This window comes from Liolophura sinensis, chromosome 8 (genome assembly GCF_032854445.1).
Source record: "Liolophura sinensis isolate JHLJ2023 chromosome 8, CUHK_Ljap_v2, whole genome shotgun sequence".
NCBI classification, from domain to species: Eukaryota; Metazoa; Mollusca; class Polyplacophora; order Chitonida; family Chitonidae; genus Liolophura; species Liolophura sinensis.
The window spans coordinates 7476941-7499953 of NC_088302.1; the positions used below are offsets into that span (position 1 = coordinate 7476941).

The 23013-nt window shown below is 38.5% G+C and overlaps 2 protein-coding genes across 3 annotated transcripts; both read left to right on the forward strand.

The window, feature by feature from the left end:
• Nucleotides 1–2809: 2809 nt before the first annotated feature.
• LOC135472500 (sodium- and chloride-dependent creatine transporter 1-like) lies at nt 2810–13892 on the forward strand. Its single transcript, XM_064752025.1, has 7 exons — nt 2810–3070; nt 9875–10006; nt 10495–10765; nt 11168–11300; nt 11475–11609; nt 12885–12988; nt 13688–13892. Exons 1-7 carry the CDS (start codon nt 2947–2949, stop codon nt 13890–13892), a joined length of 1104 nt encoding a protein of 367 aa, XP_064608095.1. The 5' UTR covers nt 2810–2946.
• Nucleotides 13893–14606: 714 nt separating this feature from the next.
• On the forward strand, nt 14607–22796 carry LOC135472686 (sodium- and chloride-dependent taurine transporter-like). 2 transcript variants are annotated; one of them, XM_064752313.1, is made up of 7 exons: nt 14607–14678; nt 15226–15351; nt 16659–16796; nt 17530–17629; nt 18687–18787; nt 19113–19292; nt 20070–22796. In XM_064752313.1, exons 3-7 carry the CDS (start codon nt 16686–16688, stop codon nt 20199–20201), a joined length of 624 nt encoding a protein of 207 aa, XP_064608383.1. In that variant the 5' UTR covers nt 14607–14678; nt 15226–15351; nt 16659–16685; the 3' UTR covers nt 20202–22796. The 2 variants fall into 2 exon arrangements, with proteins under 2 accessions (XP_064608383.1, XP_064608382.1); XM_064752312.1 differs by lacking the exons at nt 14607–14678; nt 15226–15351 and having other exon boundaries at nt 16224–16796.
• The last annotated feature ends 217 nt before the right edge of the window (nt 22797–23013 follow it).

Consider the following 23013-nt stretch of genomic DNA (forward strand, 5'->3'; position numbering starts at 1 on the left):
ATATACCAGTGTTGTAAGGGAGTGGCTGTTCAGGTAAAGTCAGTACATGTACAACCCAAAATACTGTCATTGATATGCTCTTTTAAGGCCCAACTGGACCCAACTAAGCGCTCGTGTATGCGAAATAATAACACGGCTCAAACTGCCAGTGTGGCGTTAAGGGATGTCGGTATGGCAGAGAATGAGGCACGGAAATGATCGGGATCACTAAACACACAGGAAGAGTTGTTAATTCTTGTTAGATAGGCTCTTGATGAAAGAATATAGTACAGCCGTCTTCGAGACTGTCTATACGGTGGACACAAAAGTCAGTAGAAAACTTGTGAATATGGTTCTTCTGGACATAACAAACGGTAACAACTTATTGGTGCCTCTTTACACTTCTTCCCATGAAAACGCAGCAGAGCACTGAATAACTATACCATGTGCTGTGACATGTAAATACTATCACAGGCCGATATTTCATGAAGCTCTTGATCAGGGCCGGGTTGTTCAAAACTGTTCTGACTTGATACCAGATTTAATTTTAAGCCAAGTCTTCAATTTTGTACATAGCCTACAAAAATTGTGCAACATTATATATTAAATATGAACTAAAACTCCTGATGACATACTTTAACTTTGGAGATCTGCATTGGCTGCTGAGCTTGGCTGAAAATTTAAATATACAACGTGACTTAATACCAGTCTTAGCTAATGCGCTTTCGAACAACTTGGCCCTGGCGATTAATGCAAACCGGAATAAATCTAAATCAAAATCTATTTGATATGAGAGTAAAATTCGTGAGCAAAAACAGCGATGACCAAATTCTGTTAATTATTTAATTAGCAAATTATAACATTTTCCGACGCATTTCCGCTGCGTAAAACACAAAGCCTAAATATCTATTGTGTGGCCACTTTACCTAGGGGAAATGATCTCATCATTACATGAATATGCCATGCCCAAAATTTAAAATGCTCTACTGCGTGATTGATGTTAATTTATTGTTCAAGTTGAACTTAATTAACCTGTTCGTTGATGCAGAAGTATGTCAGTCTATACCATAGGCGAGTGACTTCTGGCAAAGTGGCTCCAGACAAGATGTTTTTAATTTTATATAATTGATGATGCTATTTTTGCCCGCGAGCTGTTGATCTGAGATCAAAAGGTAATATATACACTCCAAACAATATTCTGTTAAATATAACAGAAAATCTGTTGTCTGACTGATGCTAGAATGTCTTCTGCTATTGAAGCAGATTATTCTGTTAAAAAGAACACACATATTCAATTTTTTCAAAATAAAAATTCTACCAGACTAACAGAATATTATGTTGAATATGACAGGATATTTTGTGACAATGACCGAACTCATCCTAGCATCACTCAGATAATAAACTGTCTGTGAAAATTATCAGATTAATTTTTCGAGTGTACAACAGACAAAAATTAACCCTCCTATTGTTCCTGTATTAAGGCTCACGATGAAATAATATGACCATACTGAACAAAATTAAAATTATGACACTTGTTTTTGCTCGCCACAGACAAAAAGACCATTGTGTAAAGGACGGGTAATAACCATCCCGTCTCCATGTAGATGCCTCTGTGTATGTCACATTTCGAGCATCGGGTCAAAATCAAATATCTAACGTTTGCAAATAATACCAAATACAGACATTTTTGGCATCAGACGAAACAATCCAGAATTGCATTGTATAGTTCTAGTATTTTTTCTAACTTTCACTCGAGGTTTTGGACTCTGAGTACAAAGCTGTACTTAGCATTATATTCTAAACAAGAAAACTTTTCTAGCTACATAATGATTAATTAATTGTAATTTGTTTTACTACGGATGCGTTTAACACTTCTTGCTAAACAGGCTCATGCGATTACCTGTATGCCATACAACGACCTCACATGCTCACTGAAGTCGCAAATCTGACATGTTTTGGTCTGTATTTCAACTTTTTGAAATATCAGTTTCAAGCTCGATTGCTCGATATTCTATTATGTGGGATTAAATACTAAAGAAAATATCATTGTCTTCAAGACAGTTACTGATACATTTCAGATTAGCGTCGATTCACAAGCTAAATTGCTAGTGTTGGCGTCCTATCTTATAGGTTTGCATTTTTATCTTGTGGGTATGTTTACATCCCTCTGACAATTGTTCAGATACTCTCAAAAAATAATGTGTTAAATTTAGCAAAATGTATTCTGTTATTAGACCAGATTGTTCTGTTAAATATAACAGACATATTCTATAAATTCAACATAACCATTCTATTAGGCTAACAGGATGTCATGTTGAATATGACAAAATATTGTGTCATAATAACAGAATACATTCTAGCATCACTCAGACAACAGAATTTCTGTTAAATTTAAGGGATTCATTTTTTTTTTCAGTGTACATGTAGTATACTGTATAACACGTGAACAAATGTGGATTGGTTTACCGCTCCCTGGACTGAAAACTGTTTCTTTATTGACCCTCTTCCGCTCCTGTCTAGGGTTATACTTTTGTAAGACAGTACTGAACGCATGTGGTTATCCCAGGAGAGAACAGATCGTTTGGTATCACACAACACTTAGCACAGCGCTATGTGCTTAGAATGCCCGAATTTTCCAACACTCCATTTCCTGAAACGCAACAGCAGGTTGTGAGACGGATTTACTCCTTACGTATTAAACTCGTCCCATATCCTCTGTCAGTCACAGCGAGCTGGCCCTGGGTACGCATCGTCCGCTTGCACGATCCGCTCTGATTACGACGGCTTCTATAGCGCAGTGCGTTACGGTCTGTTGCCTGCGGTTGTATATTAAACCCACTCGCCACGCATACAGCCTCGTGCCTCATGAGTTACACTGAATGGTACATGGGTCGTTAGCTACAGTGTGAATTACGGTTGGATGCGGAGACAAGAAGAATCAATTCAAAGAGCTAAACGCCAAGCACAATGGAGAAAAATCCCAGACAAACGTGGGCAAACAAAGTGGATTTCTTGTTTGCAACTGTTGGAGCTGGGGTAGGATTTGGAAATGTTTGGAGATTTCCGTACGTGTGTTATCGAAATGGCGGAGGTGAGAGCTTGATTAATTAACTCCATCACGTTTCATTTCATTTCTTCAGTACCCTTCAGGGATTCTTCGGCATACTTACATATATAGCTATCTAATATGATAATGCTGGCCGTGGTCGAATAAGTGAAATATTCTCGAATGATCAAATAAATATTAAATAATTAATAATTATATGATTGTTGCTTAACGCCAAGCCTACATGTTTAGTTATAGAATGGACATGCTTATTGGTTTCACCTCTTGAATTCAAATTTCATCGTCTGGTGTAAAGACAAGAGACAACTTTCGTATTTTCTTTGTTATTCTTCACCTATTTCCCTTAACTGTACAGGATAGCGAAATATGGTAACAGAAAATATGGACTGTGAAGCATCCAAATCTGTATATTTGAGCTCACTATTTTCAGTATATTTCTTTTCTGGGTTATGTATATATCTCCAACTATTTATATATTAATGAGCCATTCCTCCTGCTTCCACCAATCAAATTACTTTTCATCCCAGTTTTGCGCCCTAATAATCCATTCGGAAGCCTGGAAACGGATCACGTGAACTGCTGCTGTGACGTAAACCATAGCAAAATCTATGGCTATTTTCCAAGGAGAATGAAGTCGTTGGTCAGTCTTTAAGCCCTGTGGTCAGAGCACAACCGTCCGCATGTTGAGTGTTTACACTCAAGGGGAGTAATTGGATTTAATATACCTAAGTGAAATATTCTTGAGTACGGTGTGAAGCACAATTCAGATAAAGTAAATTTAGACTAGTGGCCGGTATATACGTTACTGACATCTCACACTGATGACTATTTAAAAAGAGTAGAGCGGAAGTATCGTGCAAGTGTGTAAGCGAGCGATACTTTATCACAATCCTGGGCTTTTTAAATCATCACACATGGACTGTCACAAATAAGTAACGACAGGGACGGTGTCACAAGTAACTAATGATCACACATGGACTGTGTCACAAATAACTAATGATCACACAGGGACTGTGTCACAAATAACTAATGATCACACAGGGACGGTGTCACAAATACCTAATGATCACACATGGACTGTGTCACAAATAACTAATGATCACACATGGACTGTGTCACAAATAACTAATGATCACAAAGGGACAGTGTCTCAAATAACTAAAGAAAAACAAAATGAAGTGAATTTTTGTTAGATGGGCGGATTCGGTGGGAAATAAGTTACTCCAAATCCAGGTTTACCAATTGAAGTCTTTTATTGTCCAGGTTAAGAAAAGCGTAAAACAAGTAGCAAAAACAGAACGTAACCTTTTTATCATCAACTGTTCTAAACTACACTCTTCAGACTACACTCTTTACAAATTCTAGACGTTTACACTTGAGATAAAATACTGGTGTTATTTAGATTACAACTATAACACTAGCTAGAGAAACAGCAATAAACTGACAAGAAATCATTGTAACATGCAACAATGATTTAACATAAAATGAAATAAATAAAATAATGCTAAAGACGATTATAGTTACTACATGAACCATAAAGCTTAAAGTAAACCTTAGTTCAAGCAATACAGTCTACTGAATGAACAATCCTTACGACTGGACTTTCACCATGTAGTTAGGTGACAACCAAGCACTTATTTTCATCTAACATTTTTTCATTTTCATCATTTTCATATAACATTTTCATCAAACGACGCAGTTGCATCAGTGATGATGACCATTTCACAAAACACACGTGTTCAGGAAGCTTGTGTACTTTGTACATGTACGTGTACAGCAAATGGACATTATTATAGTTATGTACCCGTTAATCACAAAACTAACCACTCACTGTAAACTCCATATGTCATTTCACCAGAGAACAGATATGTACTTACATGAATATTCACAGTATGTAACACATGCTGTTGTAAATTAATACCTTATGATACACAGTACACGCACACTAGATGCATACCCCGTACATGCAGAAACTATACTGGTACAACAAGATTACTCAAGCATAATACATTTTACATCGGAAACACAAACACAGGTTTCCATCCGTTTCAACTTATGAGCATTGTACCTCCTTAACGCAATGTAAACGTAACGTTACAAATCAGGACAGTGAATTTATGTAGCAGTATTAACTAGCAGTAGTTAATAGTGGAAGCTTGACTTTGCTGCATTCGCATTAATATTGTAAGAATATGTGATTGTCAAGTATCACATTACGAAAGAAACTTGAGGCTCTGAACACGACACTTCTAGTAAATATCTGATACAACGAATCAAATGTATGCAAAAATCCATAACATCAAAATGCATATTTAATACAAATTTAGACACCATCATGACATCAGATCGGAACATAACTGTAGTCAGTGGGACCAGTATCAACTAACGATCATCAAGTGGTAACAACCACTTTAGTAAAAAAATGCTGTGTAAAGATCATCACAACATGCATGATATGGCATTACAGGTAGTCACGTGACCCAAAGACACGTTCACATGGAGCGACTCGACAGATCGTAATTCACAACTTGTACACCTTCACAAACATTATAACGCACGCCGTGCGCGCTATAGGTAAAGGCAGGGTAGGCATGGGAGAAAATAGACCAACAGACAGAGTTATCTAGCATTATCAACTCTTTTAAGCAAGTGAAAAAGTTCTGGCAGAATCGACTGTCTCGTGCAAAACGTCGTTCTGACTTAATTAAGTTCCTGACACGCATCCATCTTGGAATGTTTTAATCTGGGCGATGTCCTCGGCAATTTTATTTCATTCCGCACAAGAAGATCACCTTAGCAAAGATCTGCCTACCAAACACCATGCATTCAAACTACACTTTGCACCAGCACACAATTCGAGTAACTTTGCAAACAATTTACCGTCCCACCCGCGCTCGAATCGGAAATGCCCGTTTCCTTCCGCTGTTTGTTGAGTACATACACCGATTTATCTCACAAAACAAACACAACTTTTCACGAAAATATTCCCACCTTCTTCAGAGTTCCAACCACTAAGCGACAACTTGGTTGCGCAGGTGCGCGTCAGTGAAAATTCATTAGGGATGCCGAAGGTTTATCGGAATGAGAAGACAGCATGTCATCGGACAATGCATCAAATTAATTAAATCTTATGATATAATTTTCTTTTCTCTGAATTTATTAGAACTGAAGAATTTAAGTTTTGTCCTTTGGCTTTCTAGCATAAGAGGGTTGGGGTTTTTTTCTTTTTTCTTTTATAAAACACAGGAAGATTATTGAAACGCGGTGTTTAAGCCGAGGTGCTTTCTCTGACGTCAGCAATAATTACCGGTACTAGTACAACACCTCCGGAGGCTACAACCTAAACCACGAATACCCCGGCCGTGCATCTGCAGGCTAATCGTATTGTATAAATGATATAGCATGCATACTGCATGAGCAGTTCAAGCAGTGGAAAAAATATCCCTCTATGATGTCCATTTTCCGAGAAAGCTATTTTTCACTTGGTCCTTCATCGCCGAAGTCCACAACTTTATCTGCCATAGGGCACTGCTTAGGCTATTATACGGGAAATACCTTCGAAGTTACAGAGCTAAACGTGAGGTTAACCTTGTTGTCGATAATGGAGACACGCTGAAACTATGACAAGACGAAGTTTCACTAAACTTTTACTGGGTTGAAAAATTTTTTAAAAAGTATTAATGCTTGTTTAAGATACTTTGAATGGTAGTCTATCAGTGGACATAAATATTAACAGGTGCTGTCTTGCACTTTAAGAATGTGTCGATGTGTAATAGACATTTTTGGTTTAACAGTGTACAATTTATGATACATGCTTATTATGGATGCATATTGTTCGAATCAAAGTGTTTAGGGACAGAGGAGTGGAACACGTGGATTAAGGTCAAAGTGTGTAATCTACATGTATATAGAGTATGGTAAGAGAGAAAACGAGTGATGTAAAAAGCTCTTCTTTATTCACTACCTGTCTATTATTTCATTTTGCCATAAATGAAAGGCAAATGAAATAAATAATCTGCACGGTGAGTATACATTATGGGAGCGGAACACGTGAGTGTAAGAACACGACGATGTCGACACATAAAGTATATATAATTTACATTAAGAGAGAATATATGGGTTTAATATTTATCCATGTACTTGCCGTAGTCAGTGGTTAACAGAAAGAAGTGGTTTTTACCGAAGTGGCCTGGGTGTACAATTAAATGATGTCATGTGAAATCTGGATCTATTCCACAGCTTCGTTGCATACACAAACACTGACATATACATGTATATAGCTTTGCTAGTGGTACTTTTAGTGCTGCCTAGGGTGCGTGCATTAATTATTTACTTATTGTTTGACTGCTTGGGCAGAATCGAAGGTTACGTTGGCCTACAACAACAACAAAATGTTTCTGTGTATCATGACTGTAAACTCTGTTGTTTGGGCAGAAATGTCACACATCAAAATGTTCCTCTTCTCCCGCAGCAGACATATCTACAGTCATTTTCTATAAACACGCTAAGCTAATTATCTAAATAAGAAAGACAATTATTTGCATGCGGGTCAGCAAAACTGAAGATGGGAAAAAAAACCAATGTACATGTATAGGGTGTGATGTGTGTATTGTAAAGTAACACATTTGATCCACAGATCATTATGCAGTGTTAAAATGTTTGAAATTGGGAAAATTCACTGAAATTTGCACATCAGAAAGGTTTTTGAGGATCAAAAAGAATGTAAATTAATGTTTTGGGTCTGTCTTTATGAAGTGTAACTGAAAATACTAAGTAACTTCAAAGAAGAAAAACTTCATGATGTTTCTGTACATGGATAAATTATTATTTTTGAGTATTTTCATTATTATTTCGGAAATATATTCCATCCATTATGATATTAGGCTGAAGGAAAAGCTATAACCTAGAAACTTTGGAATTTTACTGACTACACACTATTTTGCTTTCCCCATCTGTTACAGCTGAAGGAAAAGATGTTTCCATAATTAGGAAATAATAAAAAAAAAGAAATAGTTATGACTATGAAAGGAACTAATTATGAAAACATACGTGTATTAAGAGTAGATCAGAATTTCAGGCTGTAGACCTACTGGCTGTAGTCGTAGTACACCGTAAAACAACCATCAGTTCAATACATTTCATCAAATACTACTCCTCATGATCAAAAAAGTATTTCAAAAAGTTGAGAATTTGAGAACAAAAATAACAACACATTCTTAGTAATCACAATTTATAACCAAATAAAATAACAGAAAGACGTCCTGAAACCTGATTTGGTTCACAATTAATTGGCACTCGTCTGCTGCAGATTCTTCTGATGAAATATTTTTCACTCAAAATCATTTTTTAATATATTTGTATATATATCTATGCTATTAATCATAATGGGGGAAGGTCATACATAAGATGAGGGTTCAATCCCAGCCTTTAGCAAGAACCTTGATGGCGATAAGTGGTAAACGTTTCTTGAAGACCTCAGTGTGGCGTGCATGTCTTCATATCAGATATGTTTATAAAAAAGTTTCCTAATAACTTGCCAGGGGTCTCTGTGGCCGACGGGGTTAGCACGCCAGCACGGCGCGATGACCCAGGAACCTCCCACTAATGCGGTCGCTGTGAGTTCCTCTCCGGACGTGCGTGAGAAGGTCTGGCAGCAACCTGTGAGGTTTCTCTCGGATTCTGCCCATGAAATGGTCGCCGCCATCTTATAAGTGAAATATTCCTGAATACGGCGTAAATCACCAATGACATAAATAAATTAATAACGTCCCAAATGCCGGTTGTTTATCCAGGGCGTTTCCTCCATCAATAAAAGACCGGCTGCGATGGCTCATTTGGTAGAGAATCCGCGTCGGGAGCGGGAGATCCAGGGTCAATCCCGGGTCACACATAAGACCTTAAAAGAGGAAGTTGTAGCTTCCTCGCTTGGCTTTCAGTGCAGTTGGTGCAGTGCATTATACGTATCAGTATAATGGCTCGGGTGGGACGGCTTACTTGCTTTCGGTAAGTCGTCTCATTGACGCAGCGCTAGATAAAAGAGCGGTGGAAATCCGTCCTGCAACAGGGAGGCACATTACATGCACTCGAAGGACTCCTTCGTCGTCATATGACTGAAAATGTGTCAAGTACGACGTTAAACCCTAAGCACTCACTCATTCGATCCATACAACTGACTTAGATGGTATGTGATATTTCTGGAAATTCGTACTCAACTGTTTTCTGTTGATACTGAACTTAAAATAATCCTTATCACATCAAGAATACACACAAAATCTAAATTAAGGCGTACCTAATAAATTTCTCAGACAATAGGTTGGACTAAGACAATGAGTAGATATCTTTCCATTTCCATAGGTGTAAGTTGAAAGACACAGTGGTTCTGACATATTCACATAAGGCACCATGCTTGTGATTTGTGGACAATAGTTTATGGCACTGAAACCATTGACTAAACTCGTGTAACTGGAGGTAAATGATCAATTCCGAATGATTAATACTATCTGAAATTTCCACATTTTTGATAGGGTAAAATAAGACTATCTTACAAGATAATTAAATAGCATTGGAGAATCTTTAAGTGTTGGAAAAAAGTTACTCCAGTACTAATTGCGCTTAAGTTACGTTATCGGCTCTTCGCACATTCGTATTTTTTGGCGCTTGGTCCAAACTAAGAAATAGCGAAATGGCTGAATCCGGCTTCCATAGTAACCTGTAGTCACTAAGTTTCAGGCAGGTTTAATGTACATATAATTTAGAGACAACCCAAGCCAAATGATAATGTGCGGATACACAGCAAATAATCTGACCATTTCACGTTTTCGTTTCCAGGAGTCTTCCTTATCCCTTATCTTGTATGTATTCTGTGCGTTGGTATCCCCGTACTATTCCTTGAAGCAGCTTACGGACAGTTCATGTCAAAAGGCGTTATAGGAGCTTGGAAGATGTGCCCACTCTTTCAAGGTAATCTTGTTGTATAGTTATATTAACTGTCTCATTCCGAAAGTGTCTGGTTGATTAGCTTCCTTTCTACGCTGTAAGCGACTAACCCCAAACTCTCTTATATGAACCCGGTGAACCAAACCGGTCCATATGGTCGAAAACGTGATTTTGTCTTCAATGGCGTGAGAGCGGGAGGAGGGGGAGGTGTTCTAGTTAAATATTTTTAACATATAAGAATATTGTTTATCAATTATAATTAAGGTGACTTTCGAATTTTAATTGATTTGTGTTTATTTTAGTCGGTTTTAAAAGTGTTTGTTGGTTTTATCAGCGGTGCAGGCGATGTTGTAGTTAAATATGTTTGACATATAAGGATAATTCTAAAGTGGCTTTAAAATCTGATCATTCGCCTATTCATTCATTGATTTTCTAGCAACAATAACCCCCAAGAGCTTAATAACTTAAATACCCTGACTTTGGCTTTGATTTGACCACTTCTGTGTTCACAGGTATCGGTTTAGCTCAGGCTGTTTTATGTTTCTATTCCAACTTGTATTACAACGTGATCCTGGCCTGGGTCTTGTACTATCTGTTCTCCTCCTTTACCACTGTCCTGCCCTGGTCAACCTGTGGAAACCCCTGGAACTCTGACAACTGCAGAGAACACCACTGGTTTGTCAACTCCACAAATGCAACATATAATTGGACGTCATCGCAAAACGCCAGCTTCACCAACGTCAGTGATTTTCGGGTAATGGATCCTGCGACAGAGTACTGGGAGTAAGTGTGTCACCCGTTAGTTTAATTCATTTTTCCGGTGCTTCATTATGTACGCATGTACAATCAAAATACAAGTATGAATCTTCACTGACCTGGATTTTTGACGCCTTTCGGTGGAATGTCGTCTTAGCCGAGATTACATGATTGTTTCACCCAAAGTCTTCTCCTTTGTGCTTGTTTGGGTCAAACCTGGATGCAGTCGTCTTGCATGATGCCGTAATTTATTTTTACTATGCTAAATACGATTTTTGTTTTACATAATATATATTCTATATTAAAAGAAGCTATCACATCAGTCTGTCATGAGTAATGTTTATTTGTACACATACTTCATGATCGAATAGTTTTCATATTTGTGCATCTATCAGCATCTTTATGAACTGTGCTTTATATAATATCCAGACAGAAAGTGTTAGGGATATCAGCTGGTGTGGAGTTCAGTGGAAGTATAAAGTGGGACTTGGCCTTATGTCTGCTACTGGCATGGATTCTCGTCTACTTCTGTGTGTGGAAAGGCATCAAACTATCTGGGAAGGTGAGGCCAATTCCTCCGTTCTGAAATCGCTGCTGTATGTACTGAATGCATCAAAGACTGAAGATAATGACAAAATCTGATTTTACCATGTATGTCAACCTTGCGTATAAAGTTCAACCTTGTGTTCATGGTCCCATCGTGTCCGCCCAGTTAGGCCTGTCTATTGGATTTCAGATAAGCTACGTAACCGTGATAGCACCCTACGTTCTCCTGGTCGTCTTGCTTGTCCGGGGCGCGACTCTGACTGGTGCAGGACAGGGTATAAAGTACTTTCTCTTGCCTGACTGGCGGAAACTTGCATCAGTTCAGGTACGTATACATATATGCATTGGATGCCTTGCTTACTTAATGAATAAATAAATAATTACACAGATCATATCATGACAGAGCCCAGGAAAGCACAAAAGCCCACACATGAAGATGTAGCGTGTTCTAGCGCTGGAGAAGGATCTTATCACGTGACCTGACTTTGTCACAAGAGATTGTAAACATTAATATGATCTTGCACAGAGAAACGCGTAGATAAAACACTTTGGTGACAGCATATGTCACTAACGTCCACAAGGAACATCCGCCTGTGACCTGGTTTTATGTATGAATGAGATTCCGCTGCTTATTTCCTCATTACCGACATTATGACTTCCTCATTGTGTAAACTGGCTGAAAATAACAGCGTATTAAATCAACTATCCGCCATTAAACAAAACTGACCACAGATCAAAGGTGAACTACAACGTATTCGTTACTTTTTGGCACCCATAACGTACTTTATCCTTGAGAATTGGGCTACGCATTCTCATAAATGCTGTAATATCTCTAATGTTCACATTATGGGCCTGTGAGGGCCATATCATGTCCTACACTGGAAACGGTCGCTAAAGCCCACTTCATCGCTTATGTCCACTCCATCGGTCAGTGAAGGTCGTGTTTAATGCTACATCTGGTAATATCGCCAATGCTTGCTCTATCGGTGGTGGAGGTCGCGTCTTGTCCACCATTTGGTAATAACGCTAAAGCCTCTCCATTGGCCAGTGAGAATGGACGAGTCTTGGTTTACATCCGATAATTTCGCTAATATCGACTCCATCTTCCAATGAAGGTCGTATCTGCATTTGATAATATCTCTTATACTCTCTCCATCGGAAAATGAAGGTCGTATCTTCTTGTACATCTAATAATATCGCTAACATTTGCCCTCTCGGTCATTGAGAGTTGTGTCTTGTCATACGTCTGATAATTTCGCGTATGTCTACTATATAGGTTGTGAAGGTTGTATCTTGTTATAGATATAATAATGCCTACCCCAGAGCCCCAAAAGAGCCTGTTTTGTTATGCATTTGCTAACTTCCTTAATATTTATTTTTATAGGGAACATCGAAACGTTTAATGATTTTTATTCACAGTATAAGCCAAAGCAATCGACATAGATTAGGCGTCACTCACTAGCTAAAGCAGCTCAGTGAAATCGACTACGAGAAGAATTGGCTTACAATGAGAATTGTACAAACAAAAAAAAAAGAGCCATCGGGCGCTTATATAGTGAGGCTTCGTAACATTATGAAGCTACTTTGGAAAATTTTTCAGGTTTGGGTGGAAGCTGGGATTCAGGTGTTCTTCTCCTTCTGCGGAGGTCTAGGCATTCACACATCTTTGGCCAGCTGTAACAAATTTCGTCACAACTGTATGAAGTAAGTTCTAGGCAGTAGCCAGTCCATATAAAAAGAAAAAGTGAAAGTATAGTATCTCTCAATATATGGTTGTAAATCATGAAAGATCTCACGAAGAAACCAGCAGAGGTGTTAACCTCCCGTATGCATATTTGACCACATGCTGAAAATGTTAATCATGAAATTGACTGGCGGAAATATAAGAATTTAAATCAATTTCGATTTCATCGCGGTCGTCAACATTAAGGATTTTCCTCCCACCATAATGCTGGCCGTCGTCGTATAAGTGAAATGTTCTTGAGTTCGGCGTAAAACACCAATCAAATAAATAAATAAATTGTACATCATGGAAAGAGATTAATAAACAAATAATCAAACAAGTAATCAGATTCACAACTTTCGCCTCACGTAACTACCAAGGGGACGAGCATTGTAGGCTTTACTGCCCTTTTAAGGTTACGAGAACGTAATTACCATGTTGCCATTCTCGCAACATTAACAAGCTCTCGTGAATGGAGCCCCCAGGTCATTTTGAATTCATGCAGTGCTTCATTATAAAAAATGACATGGGCAGCACTTTTTTAAAGAAGTTGAGAAATAAGCTGAAACATGTTAGCATAGTACAGAAAACGCTGTGCGTTTAACCACTTAAACACATTATATTTTCGATTTCGTAATACTGGCCTATAACTCCTTTTATTGTTTCCTGCGCTGATACAGGCATGGCCTCATATTTGCTGCGGTGAACGCTGGCACTAGTTTCCTCGCCGCATTTGTCATCTTCTCAGTTCTGGGCTTCATGGCCAACAAGTACCAAGTGAGCGTGGCTGACGTGGCCGGGTCAGGTGAGCAACTATGGAAGCCGCATAATACCACTCTAGCCATACTCCTAACAGCGCATGTGCCCCTTGAGGTGTTCGTTTGATATCACTGCCTTGACTGCCTTGATCGTTTAGGTTTATCCTCACCACTGATGTCCTTGGGTGGACCCCAGGTGATAGTTAAAACATGTTGCTCATACATTAGGTAAAGAGACGCATATGTGTAAGATTATTACAAACAAAAGTTGAGACGGAACTTTTTTGTTTTGTGACATCACTTCCTGCCACATTGCCGTGACCCCAGTGACCTCAGTGTTGTTGAAAATTTGAGAACAAAATTTGCTAGTGATGGCGACAGTGATGTAAAGTGAACGTAGAGCGCACCGCATGCGCTATAAGAAGTATACACTCTAACCTGTGGCATTGTACTCAGTGGTGCGTCAGGATGAATTTCTGTTTTCGGATTGTGCACACGTCAAACGTTTGGATGTATGCTCATGTCTGAATTGTTGTCAGGTATCTTGAGGAAGGGGTGTCACTTGAAAACGGTGCAAAATGCCATCACTGTGTTGGTTTTTTCACTAAGTATAATGCACCTCTTCCCTTATGCTTATAAGTGAAGGAAATTCTTGGTATAATTTTTATCCCATTAATTGAGACATTTAAATCCCACCGTTGTTAAAGCTAAGGTTAAAGTTCATGTTTTGTTCTTAACTTTCATGACAATTTTGAAATTCTTCGTTACAAGCAAGAATGTAAATTTTCATATCTCCCCAGGACCTGGCTTGGCATTTGTAGCATACCCAGAAGCTGTGGCACAAATGCCTATCGCACCATTGTGGTCCTGTATATTCTTTCTCCTCCTCATATTTGTTGGAATCGACAGCCAGGTAACGGTGTACCTTTCCTCTCTTAGCTGCCATTCAAAACGTAGAAGAGGTAACATACTTTTGTTTAACCAAAACAAACTCATGAAATCGGGTCCAGGACACAAAATGTACATGAAGCTTGAAAGGCACATCTTCCAGATTTTTCAGAGTCTCTTCTAATTCATATATTGGATTATATGTAAAAAAATATTAAGGAGATCAAAATGTGAAAAATTGGGTTTACTCAACTTCACAACTTTTGGACGGGGTAATCTGTTGCAGGGGCGCGGGTAACTGTCCCTTGTTGATCAGTCAATCACTGTCCCTTGTCGATCAGTCAATCACTGTCCCATGTCGATCAGTCAATCACTGTCCCTTGTCGATCAGTCAATTGTTAGACTGCTTATAATTATCTAATAGAATTTTTAGTTTATATTTACTATTTCAAGATAAGTTTTTCGATCACAGTTGTCTCTCAATACAAAACGAGGGCTAAATTTATCCTATCAATTCTATTTACTGGTGTATGTTTGGTGATGAGGGAATAACATTATTTTGCATGACTTAGATGTGACAAGGGGCCTCCGTGGCCGATTGGCTGGCGTGCTAACCCAGCACACTGATTCAGGAATCTGCCAAGAATGCGGTCGTTTTCAACCTGCCAACAACCTGCGGATTGCCGTGGGATTGTCGTGTAAGAGATCCTAGTACATGTTGTAAAATATAGCTACTTAATATAATGTATTAATTAGTCTCAGAAGGCAGTAAACATGAAGTGTGTTCCTAGATTATGTTGTTTACTTCAGCCTTATCAAATAGTCCATCAGGTACACCCCCAATCGGTACCACAAAGGTAGGTACAAGTTCAATTGTATATCATCTTAAAGCTCAATTATCCAGCTTTTGCTTTTGTCTTGGTAGCAAACTGTAGGTAGTATCTTTATGTATTAAATGCACTGCTGAAGTGGCCGTATTAGTTCGGTTGTCTCTTAAATGAGGCGAAGATTGTACAGACTTTGTACAGGATTTACTTTTCGATCAGACTTGTCAAAAATCCACACGACAAATTATTATTACGTCAGAAACTTTATTATGCATATTATAATGATCATCAAGATCACAGAAATCGTGCAATATAGGTCAACTAAAAACAACAGGCTTGCCTCGGTTTTCTGACAAGCTATTTAATAACGTTTTTTTCGATACAGTTATTGACTCATCAAATCATGTTTATAGAGAATTTTCGTTTCTGTACCATCGCTGTCAGTGGTTAAAAGGAACTTAGTAATACGGCATGAAAACGGGAGCCAGCACAATGTAGAAAATTATAGAGGAATATCATTGTGAATAAAGCGAGGAAAATTACAGTAATAGTCAAAACAGCCTAGGCTTGTGCTTTACTCCCGACGCTTCAGTTTCCTCCACTCGTAAGCTGACCATATCGTTATATTTATTTATTTATTTATTTATTTATTTATTTATTTATTTATTTATTTATTTATTTATTCGATTAGAGTTTTATGCCGCACTCGAAAAAAATATTGTTTATACGACGGCCACCCGCGTTATGCTGGGAGGAAACGTGGCAGGGTAAAACCCACTACCATCCGCAGGTTGCTGGAAGACCTTCCCACGTACGGCAACAAAACCCTCATATAAGTGAAATGTTCTTGAGCATTGTGTTAAACACCACATATAACTAAGTAAGCAACATAGCCAACCAAAGATTATTACATGTATACAGAATTCCAAGCTTGTTCACCTTTCTGGTTCGATGAACTCTTGAGGTAAACCGTATAGCCAGTTTGTCGTTGCGAGATTCCTCGTGAAATAACTGCACATAAAAACAATGCTTAAGTGTGGAGAGACGCGCCATTCTTTCCAACAGATTCAATAGTTAAGAGTTTATAGCATGGAGCTAAATGATAACGAATTCAATTCATAAATGTTGTCACAACGAACACTTTGTGACGTGACCAAATTCTTTTTTCTGTTGTTCAGTTCGTTCAAGCAGAGGCATTCATTGTCATGATTGGTGACGTTTACCCCCGAATGCTCCGCTCGTCTCCCCGGAAGGAAATCGTCGTGGGGGTCATCTGCCTGGTCTGGTTTCTTCTGGGTCTCTCCATGGTTACAGAGGTGTGGAAAACTGCATTACTTTCATGTACCTTACATTACAGCGACTGTTGCTTGGACATACGAGGTGTCAAAACTGGTCTTGAACAAGGAATTTCTACATCCACGGCTTTCACAGCTTGTGGGGCCTTGGTAACAGTAAGCGGTCGACGATGCGCGTGGGGCCTTGGTGACAGTAAACAGTCGACGATGAACGTGGGGTCTTGGTAGCAGTAATCGGTCGATGCGCGTGGGGCCTTAGTAACAGTAAGCGGTCGACGATGCGCGTGGGGTCTTGATGGCAGTAAGCGGTCGATGATGCACGTGGAGCCGTTTTCGCTGTCTAATGTTCGTTGAAGATCACTTGACTTTCACCAATATCGAGCAAATGTTTGCGTAACATATGGAACAGTTTGTTTGAATTTTAATAAATTGCCAAATAAGCCAGTTAACACCCACTGGGAACGTTAGTGTCCACGATGTCCAAGCTGACAATCGTGTACCATACACAGGAACAGCGCTATAGTGGTGGAGAGATAAGAGTGTCCCTCTTGTTATATCTACATTTTTTTGTTCTATTTATCTGATTGTTGTTTAACGCCACATTCAGGAGTTTCGATGAATATGATGTCGGTCAGTTTTATAGGTGGAAAGAATATTATCACCAAAACCCCGCAATCAGTGTTTAACATAAATACCATCAGCAATTTTTTGATGGAAGTAAATTAAATAATGCTGAACTCGTCTTGTTCTTCAGGGAGGAATTTATGTAGAACAGCTGTTTGAGTGGTACTGTGCTGGACGGATTATCATGCTGATTGTGGCACTGGAGTGTTTTGTTATCTCCTATGTCTACGGTGAGAACACAGCTTACTTCTATCCTTAGTAAGAGCCTCTCTGTCGTACATCATGCCGGGTTATTATGTTGATTGTGGAACTGACGTGTGTGGTTATCTCCTATGACAACGGTGAGAACACAGCTTACTTCTATCCTTAGTAACAGTGTCTCTGTCGTACATCTTGTCGGGTTATTATGTTAATTGTGGAACTACAGTGTGTGGTTATCTCCTGTGTCTACGGTGAGAACACAGCGTACTTCTATCCTTAGTAAGAGTCTCTCTGTCGTGCAGTCTATCTACGGTGAGAACATAGCTTACTTCTATACTTGTCTCTCTGTCACACATCATGACGGATTATCATGTTGATTGTGGTACTAGAGTGTCTCGTTATCTCCAATGCTTGCAGTGAGAACACAGCTTACTTCTATCCTTAGTAACAGTCTCTCTGTCACACATCATGTCGGATTATCTGGTACTGGATTGTTTGGTTATCACCTATGTCTGCGGGGAGAACATAGCTTACTTCTATCTTTGGTAACAGTCTCTCTGTCACAAATCATGTCGGATTATCTGGTACTGGATTGTTTGGTTATCACCTATGTCTGCGGGGAGAACATAGCTTACATTCTATCTTTAGTAACATTCTCTGTCACACATCATGTCGGATTATCTGGTACTGGATTGTCCGGTTATCATCTATGTCAGCGGTGAGGAGACAACTTCTTTTCTTCGTAATAGTCCCTCTGTCATATATCATGACTCAATATCGGGTTGATTTTTATTTTTCAATTAATGCTTATAAATTGGGCCTTACTAAAAAGTATCTATGAGTAAATTATAAAAATATTGGAACGTAGACAACAATAACAGAAATAACCAGTGATCGCGCTTTTCCCGATCTTTTTGCTTGTACTTCAGGGCAAAAGTCAAGTTAACATATTTTCTGCAATTATGTAATTGAATGAAATAGTATTTTTCCTTCATTCATTTGGTCACAGATACAAGAAGTTAAATTCAACGAAGCAATTGATGTTTCTGTACCTTTGTGAGTTTGGTTGTATTGATTTGGTTACAGGTATAAATCGATTACAGCGTAACCTGGAGTATATGTTGGGCTTTCGACTTATTCCTTACTTTAAGGTCTGCTGGACTGTGATTACCCCTCTTTTCGCTGGGGTAAGAAAGAAATTCCTAATTATATCAGATTATTATTTCAGAACGCATCAATTTCCAATGCTGCCTTGTAGACTTATGGGTGAATTCCATACTTTTTACTTCAATTGAGCATTTAAATTATTTTGGCAGTGTATTTATTTATTTGATTTCATACGACTGCAGCCAGCATTATGATTCTTAGGAAACCCGGTAGAGTCTTGAGGAAACCACAAGTACGGCCGTTCGGTAATGTACCGGGAACTTATAAGGCTATTTTGTCCTCGCTTAAACTATAGCGTTTTACGATGTAATTTAACCATAAATCTCCGTGTTTTGTCTCGCTCAGTTTCTGTTCATCATGGATATAGTGTTGTACCCAGAACAAACCTATAACCGTAAGTTCCTGAGATACCACTTTCCGGGCTGGGCCATAGGCATCGGTTGGGCCCTAGCTTCACTAGCTATCGTCTGTATTCCTGGAGTCATGGTGTATCGTGTGCTGACTGCTAAAGGGACACTACTGGAGGTAAGAACACGAGTACATTGTCTAAACAGCTGCAGTCGAACATGTTGAATCATTGTGACAAACATTGTACCTACTTTACAGTGATGATTAGTGATCCTATTACACATTAATTCACACAGGAAGAAAAGATTTGTCCTTCTTCCAGAATTTTGTTATCATGTATTCCAAGTCGTCTAATTAGATCAAAATGTAGCTTTAAAGGCTTTGCTATGCGGATAAAGAAATTGGGTCACAGTAGAAAAGCAATATGTATTCGATAAGAATGAATGAACGGAAAACTTATTGAGGCTTAACTGCTATCTAATGTTGAGAACATTTTGTATGAGAATCTCCAGTTTATGAAATTATGTTGGTACCGGCAACACCTGGGTCTCGTTATAACTCAATCCAAAAAGTCATATCATGCGGATATAGTCTTCTGTGTAATTTGACTAGGTTTAGAGATGTTCGTGGATGTCAACTCCCTGGCGAAACCGTATTTGTAGTCACGTGTATTCACTTTATTCTGAGTGGTGGAGAGGATGATTGATGTCCAGAAGTTGCGAGTATTCTCGTGGGGAACCATCGAACTTCATCAGGTGCCTGACAAACCTCCAGACGGTTTATTTGTCCGCAGCGGGAAGCCAAGAGTTTGATATTATTGTTTACTCAGAAACAAAACATAGCGGCTAAGACTGCCACCGACAGCTGTGGCGTAATGTGTTTCTTTATTACCTCTTACTTTTGCCTTCATAGTTAGTATTCAGTATATATGTTACTGACCCATTATTCTTGTAGAGGCTGAGATCTCAAGCAAAACCCTGTTTTAACACAGTGGAGAGAAACCGTGATAAAGGCTGTCTAGGGGATTCACCGAGCGAAAAAGACGTGGAAAAGAATCCTGCAGAGCTTTCTGGTCTGATGGAGTAATGTGAATGCCGGGCTGAATAAAGGGAGACCACTCGCTATGAGACGACGAAATACCAGAGTTGTGCGGTGTGGAATTTAGTGTGTGGAAAGCTCGTGAGTGGAGCTTGATGTAGAAATAATATGTTCATGTGATATTCAAATCCTGGATATGTTTTTCATTTGTTATTCAGTTAAACGTGTAGTCAGCTTATAACCAGTATATCTCCAGAATTAGGTCCAGGCGCTACATTCATTGGAGGTCTCACATACCAGAGTCTTAGTTCGGAATAAAATGCAAGTGATTACAGATGCTAGCTAACAAACAAGGGGAAGTTTAATGGAAGTGAAGGCCGATCTGAAGAAAACCTAAAAGTGGCATTAACTAAATTCATTTGCTGGAATCTTATTTCATTTTGACTGATAAAATTAAGTGCTTAGGTAATTATGCTGTTATGTTTACGTGGGGAATCATTGTAAAAATATTATTGTCTTACATTATTAATTAACACTCTTGAACGTATTGGCTCCAACCATCGTAATTCTACAGCTTGGTATTTGATGTAGTTTACAGTTGTATCTACCGCGTATATTTACATACCACTTTGGTATGTATGTGCATCGTGCTGCTAAAATCACCAAAATACACGCTTAACCTTCTCTGCTAAAAAAAAAAAAACATTTCACCATGGGGGACAAATCGTTTAAAAATTTCATGGATCGTATTGCTACCAAATTTTAATGGATTCGCGCTCAACCTGTGCAGCATACAATCAGACAAAGACAGACAAGTAAACGTCTCCAAAAGATAACCTCCTGTGCCGAAGGCAATATTAAATCGAGAATAACATAATGATTTTGGTTGAATAACACTTAATTTCTTCATCGTATTAACAAGCACATGATACATTCCGCTTACCTTGTTGTACCTTTTGAAGACATTCGCCACAGTTAAAATTTGACTTCCACTTTTATTCAGTAGAATAACATATCACCTCCATTCATGCCTCCATCCACGGAGAGATCCTCGTTGTGTCCGCCAGCTTGGAAGACATCAGGACCTGTTACTCTGTCAGTTTTCAAATGTAAATATTGTAGCTGTTACTTAAATGTTTTTTTCATATTTTTCTTTATTTCATTATGACGATCATTGATTGTAAAATTCTTTAATTAGTACAACTATTGCCTATTTTTTTCGCTCCCTGCTTTAGTCGAAATCGTGCTGACAAAACTCTTAATACTCACACTGATTGGGTTCAAAATTACTGCTATTCAGACTTTGATTTTTTGTTTGAAAACGCATCGTTGCATGTCTGTTAGGGAACAATATGGTGCATACTTGTCAGCTGGAATGAGCATGTGTCGTCACACATACTCTTTATTTAAAAAATTACATATCAAATATAAAATATTGGTTTTCTATGTTAAATGCTTTAAGGTAATTTTTTAATTGTCACGATTATCAAAGCTTATGAAGTACACAAATTATTTGTATTTACGCATCATGGTTGTGTTTTCATTCAGCAATTCCCGTAGCGCTATGAAAAACTGGCCTCCAAATAAGGCTTAAGCCATGGTATTAGGGGCTGTTTTATTTTCTTCTATTTAAGCACTTTCATGAGCAGTTAAAATAAAACCCTAATTGAAGTTAACTGACTACAGGCCGTACTTCACCGGTTACGTGTAATCATTTGCAAACTATCACACTGCCGTCGCTGCTCTGGTTTTACTCTCTATAACGTAGCAGTGTTTCACAGCTGAGAATGTGCTTTGTTTAACTTAATTCTAGATGCGTTCTTCAGTTATGTAGAAACCAGCAAGGCTCTCCAATACGCTTTAATTCTGCCCATCGTCTATTGCGGTGAATAGATTATTTGCATCCATGCTTTAATGCTAAATTCTGACGTCGGCAGAATTATATAAAGAGTTCCATGGCGACCGACTAACCCATGACAAATTTGTACCTTGTGGGAGTCAGTAGGACCTCATTTCATTTCCCACTCTTAGATACAATACGAATTCAGATTTATTATTTTGCATCTTATTATTTTGCATTTTTGTGCACAAATATTTCAATTTCCGAGTCGTTGAGCATTAGTGGATAGACCAATGCCTGTCAGTAATGAACAAGTATGTGTCGTGTGGTGTCTTTTGCATGGCGTTTATTGATGCAGCACTATAAATATGTGAGTATATGTCGATTTTCTGCAAGGAGACACCATCATAATATGAACCTTACAGAAGCGTGCTTTCTGTTAGACATCACTGACACTTAATGATCAAGATTCCTTTTAATCTGTGGATTACCATAGTTGAAAATGCCTCCATATAAAGATTCTGTCAGCAGATGTCGTTGTGGTTGAACAAGTTAAGCTACAGTCGTTTGGAAGAGTGGAATTTGAAAAGGTTGTAGCCCTGGAGGCTGTACGATTGACGTTATAGAAAATCCATCCAGTCTTTCACGCTTACATCCTGGTTGTTTAAAAACAACAGAATACTTACACATTCTCCATTTCAGGGTTAGCCTAGTAAAGTGGGCACCATAGCCCACTGAAGACACTGTTTGGACATTCATTTGGCAATATTTAGGACCACATTATTATGCTCAATAAACGATATCTGAACATTAAGTACGGGATTGTTTTTATTTATTTATGTATTTATTGAATGATTTATTCAGGTGTTTATTTATTTATTTTTGTGGTCATATGACCGAAAAACTGCTAAGTACGAAGTAAAACTTAAGGCATAAATCTGCTCATTTGATTAATGCTGAAATCTGTTGTGAAGGTGGTCAGCGTTATCGATGAAGGTGGGGGGGGGGGGGGGGGGGGAA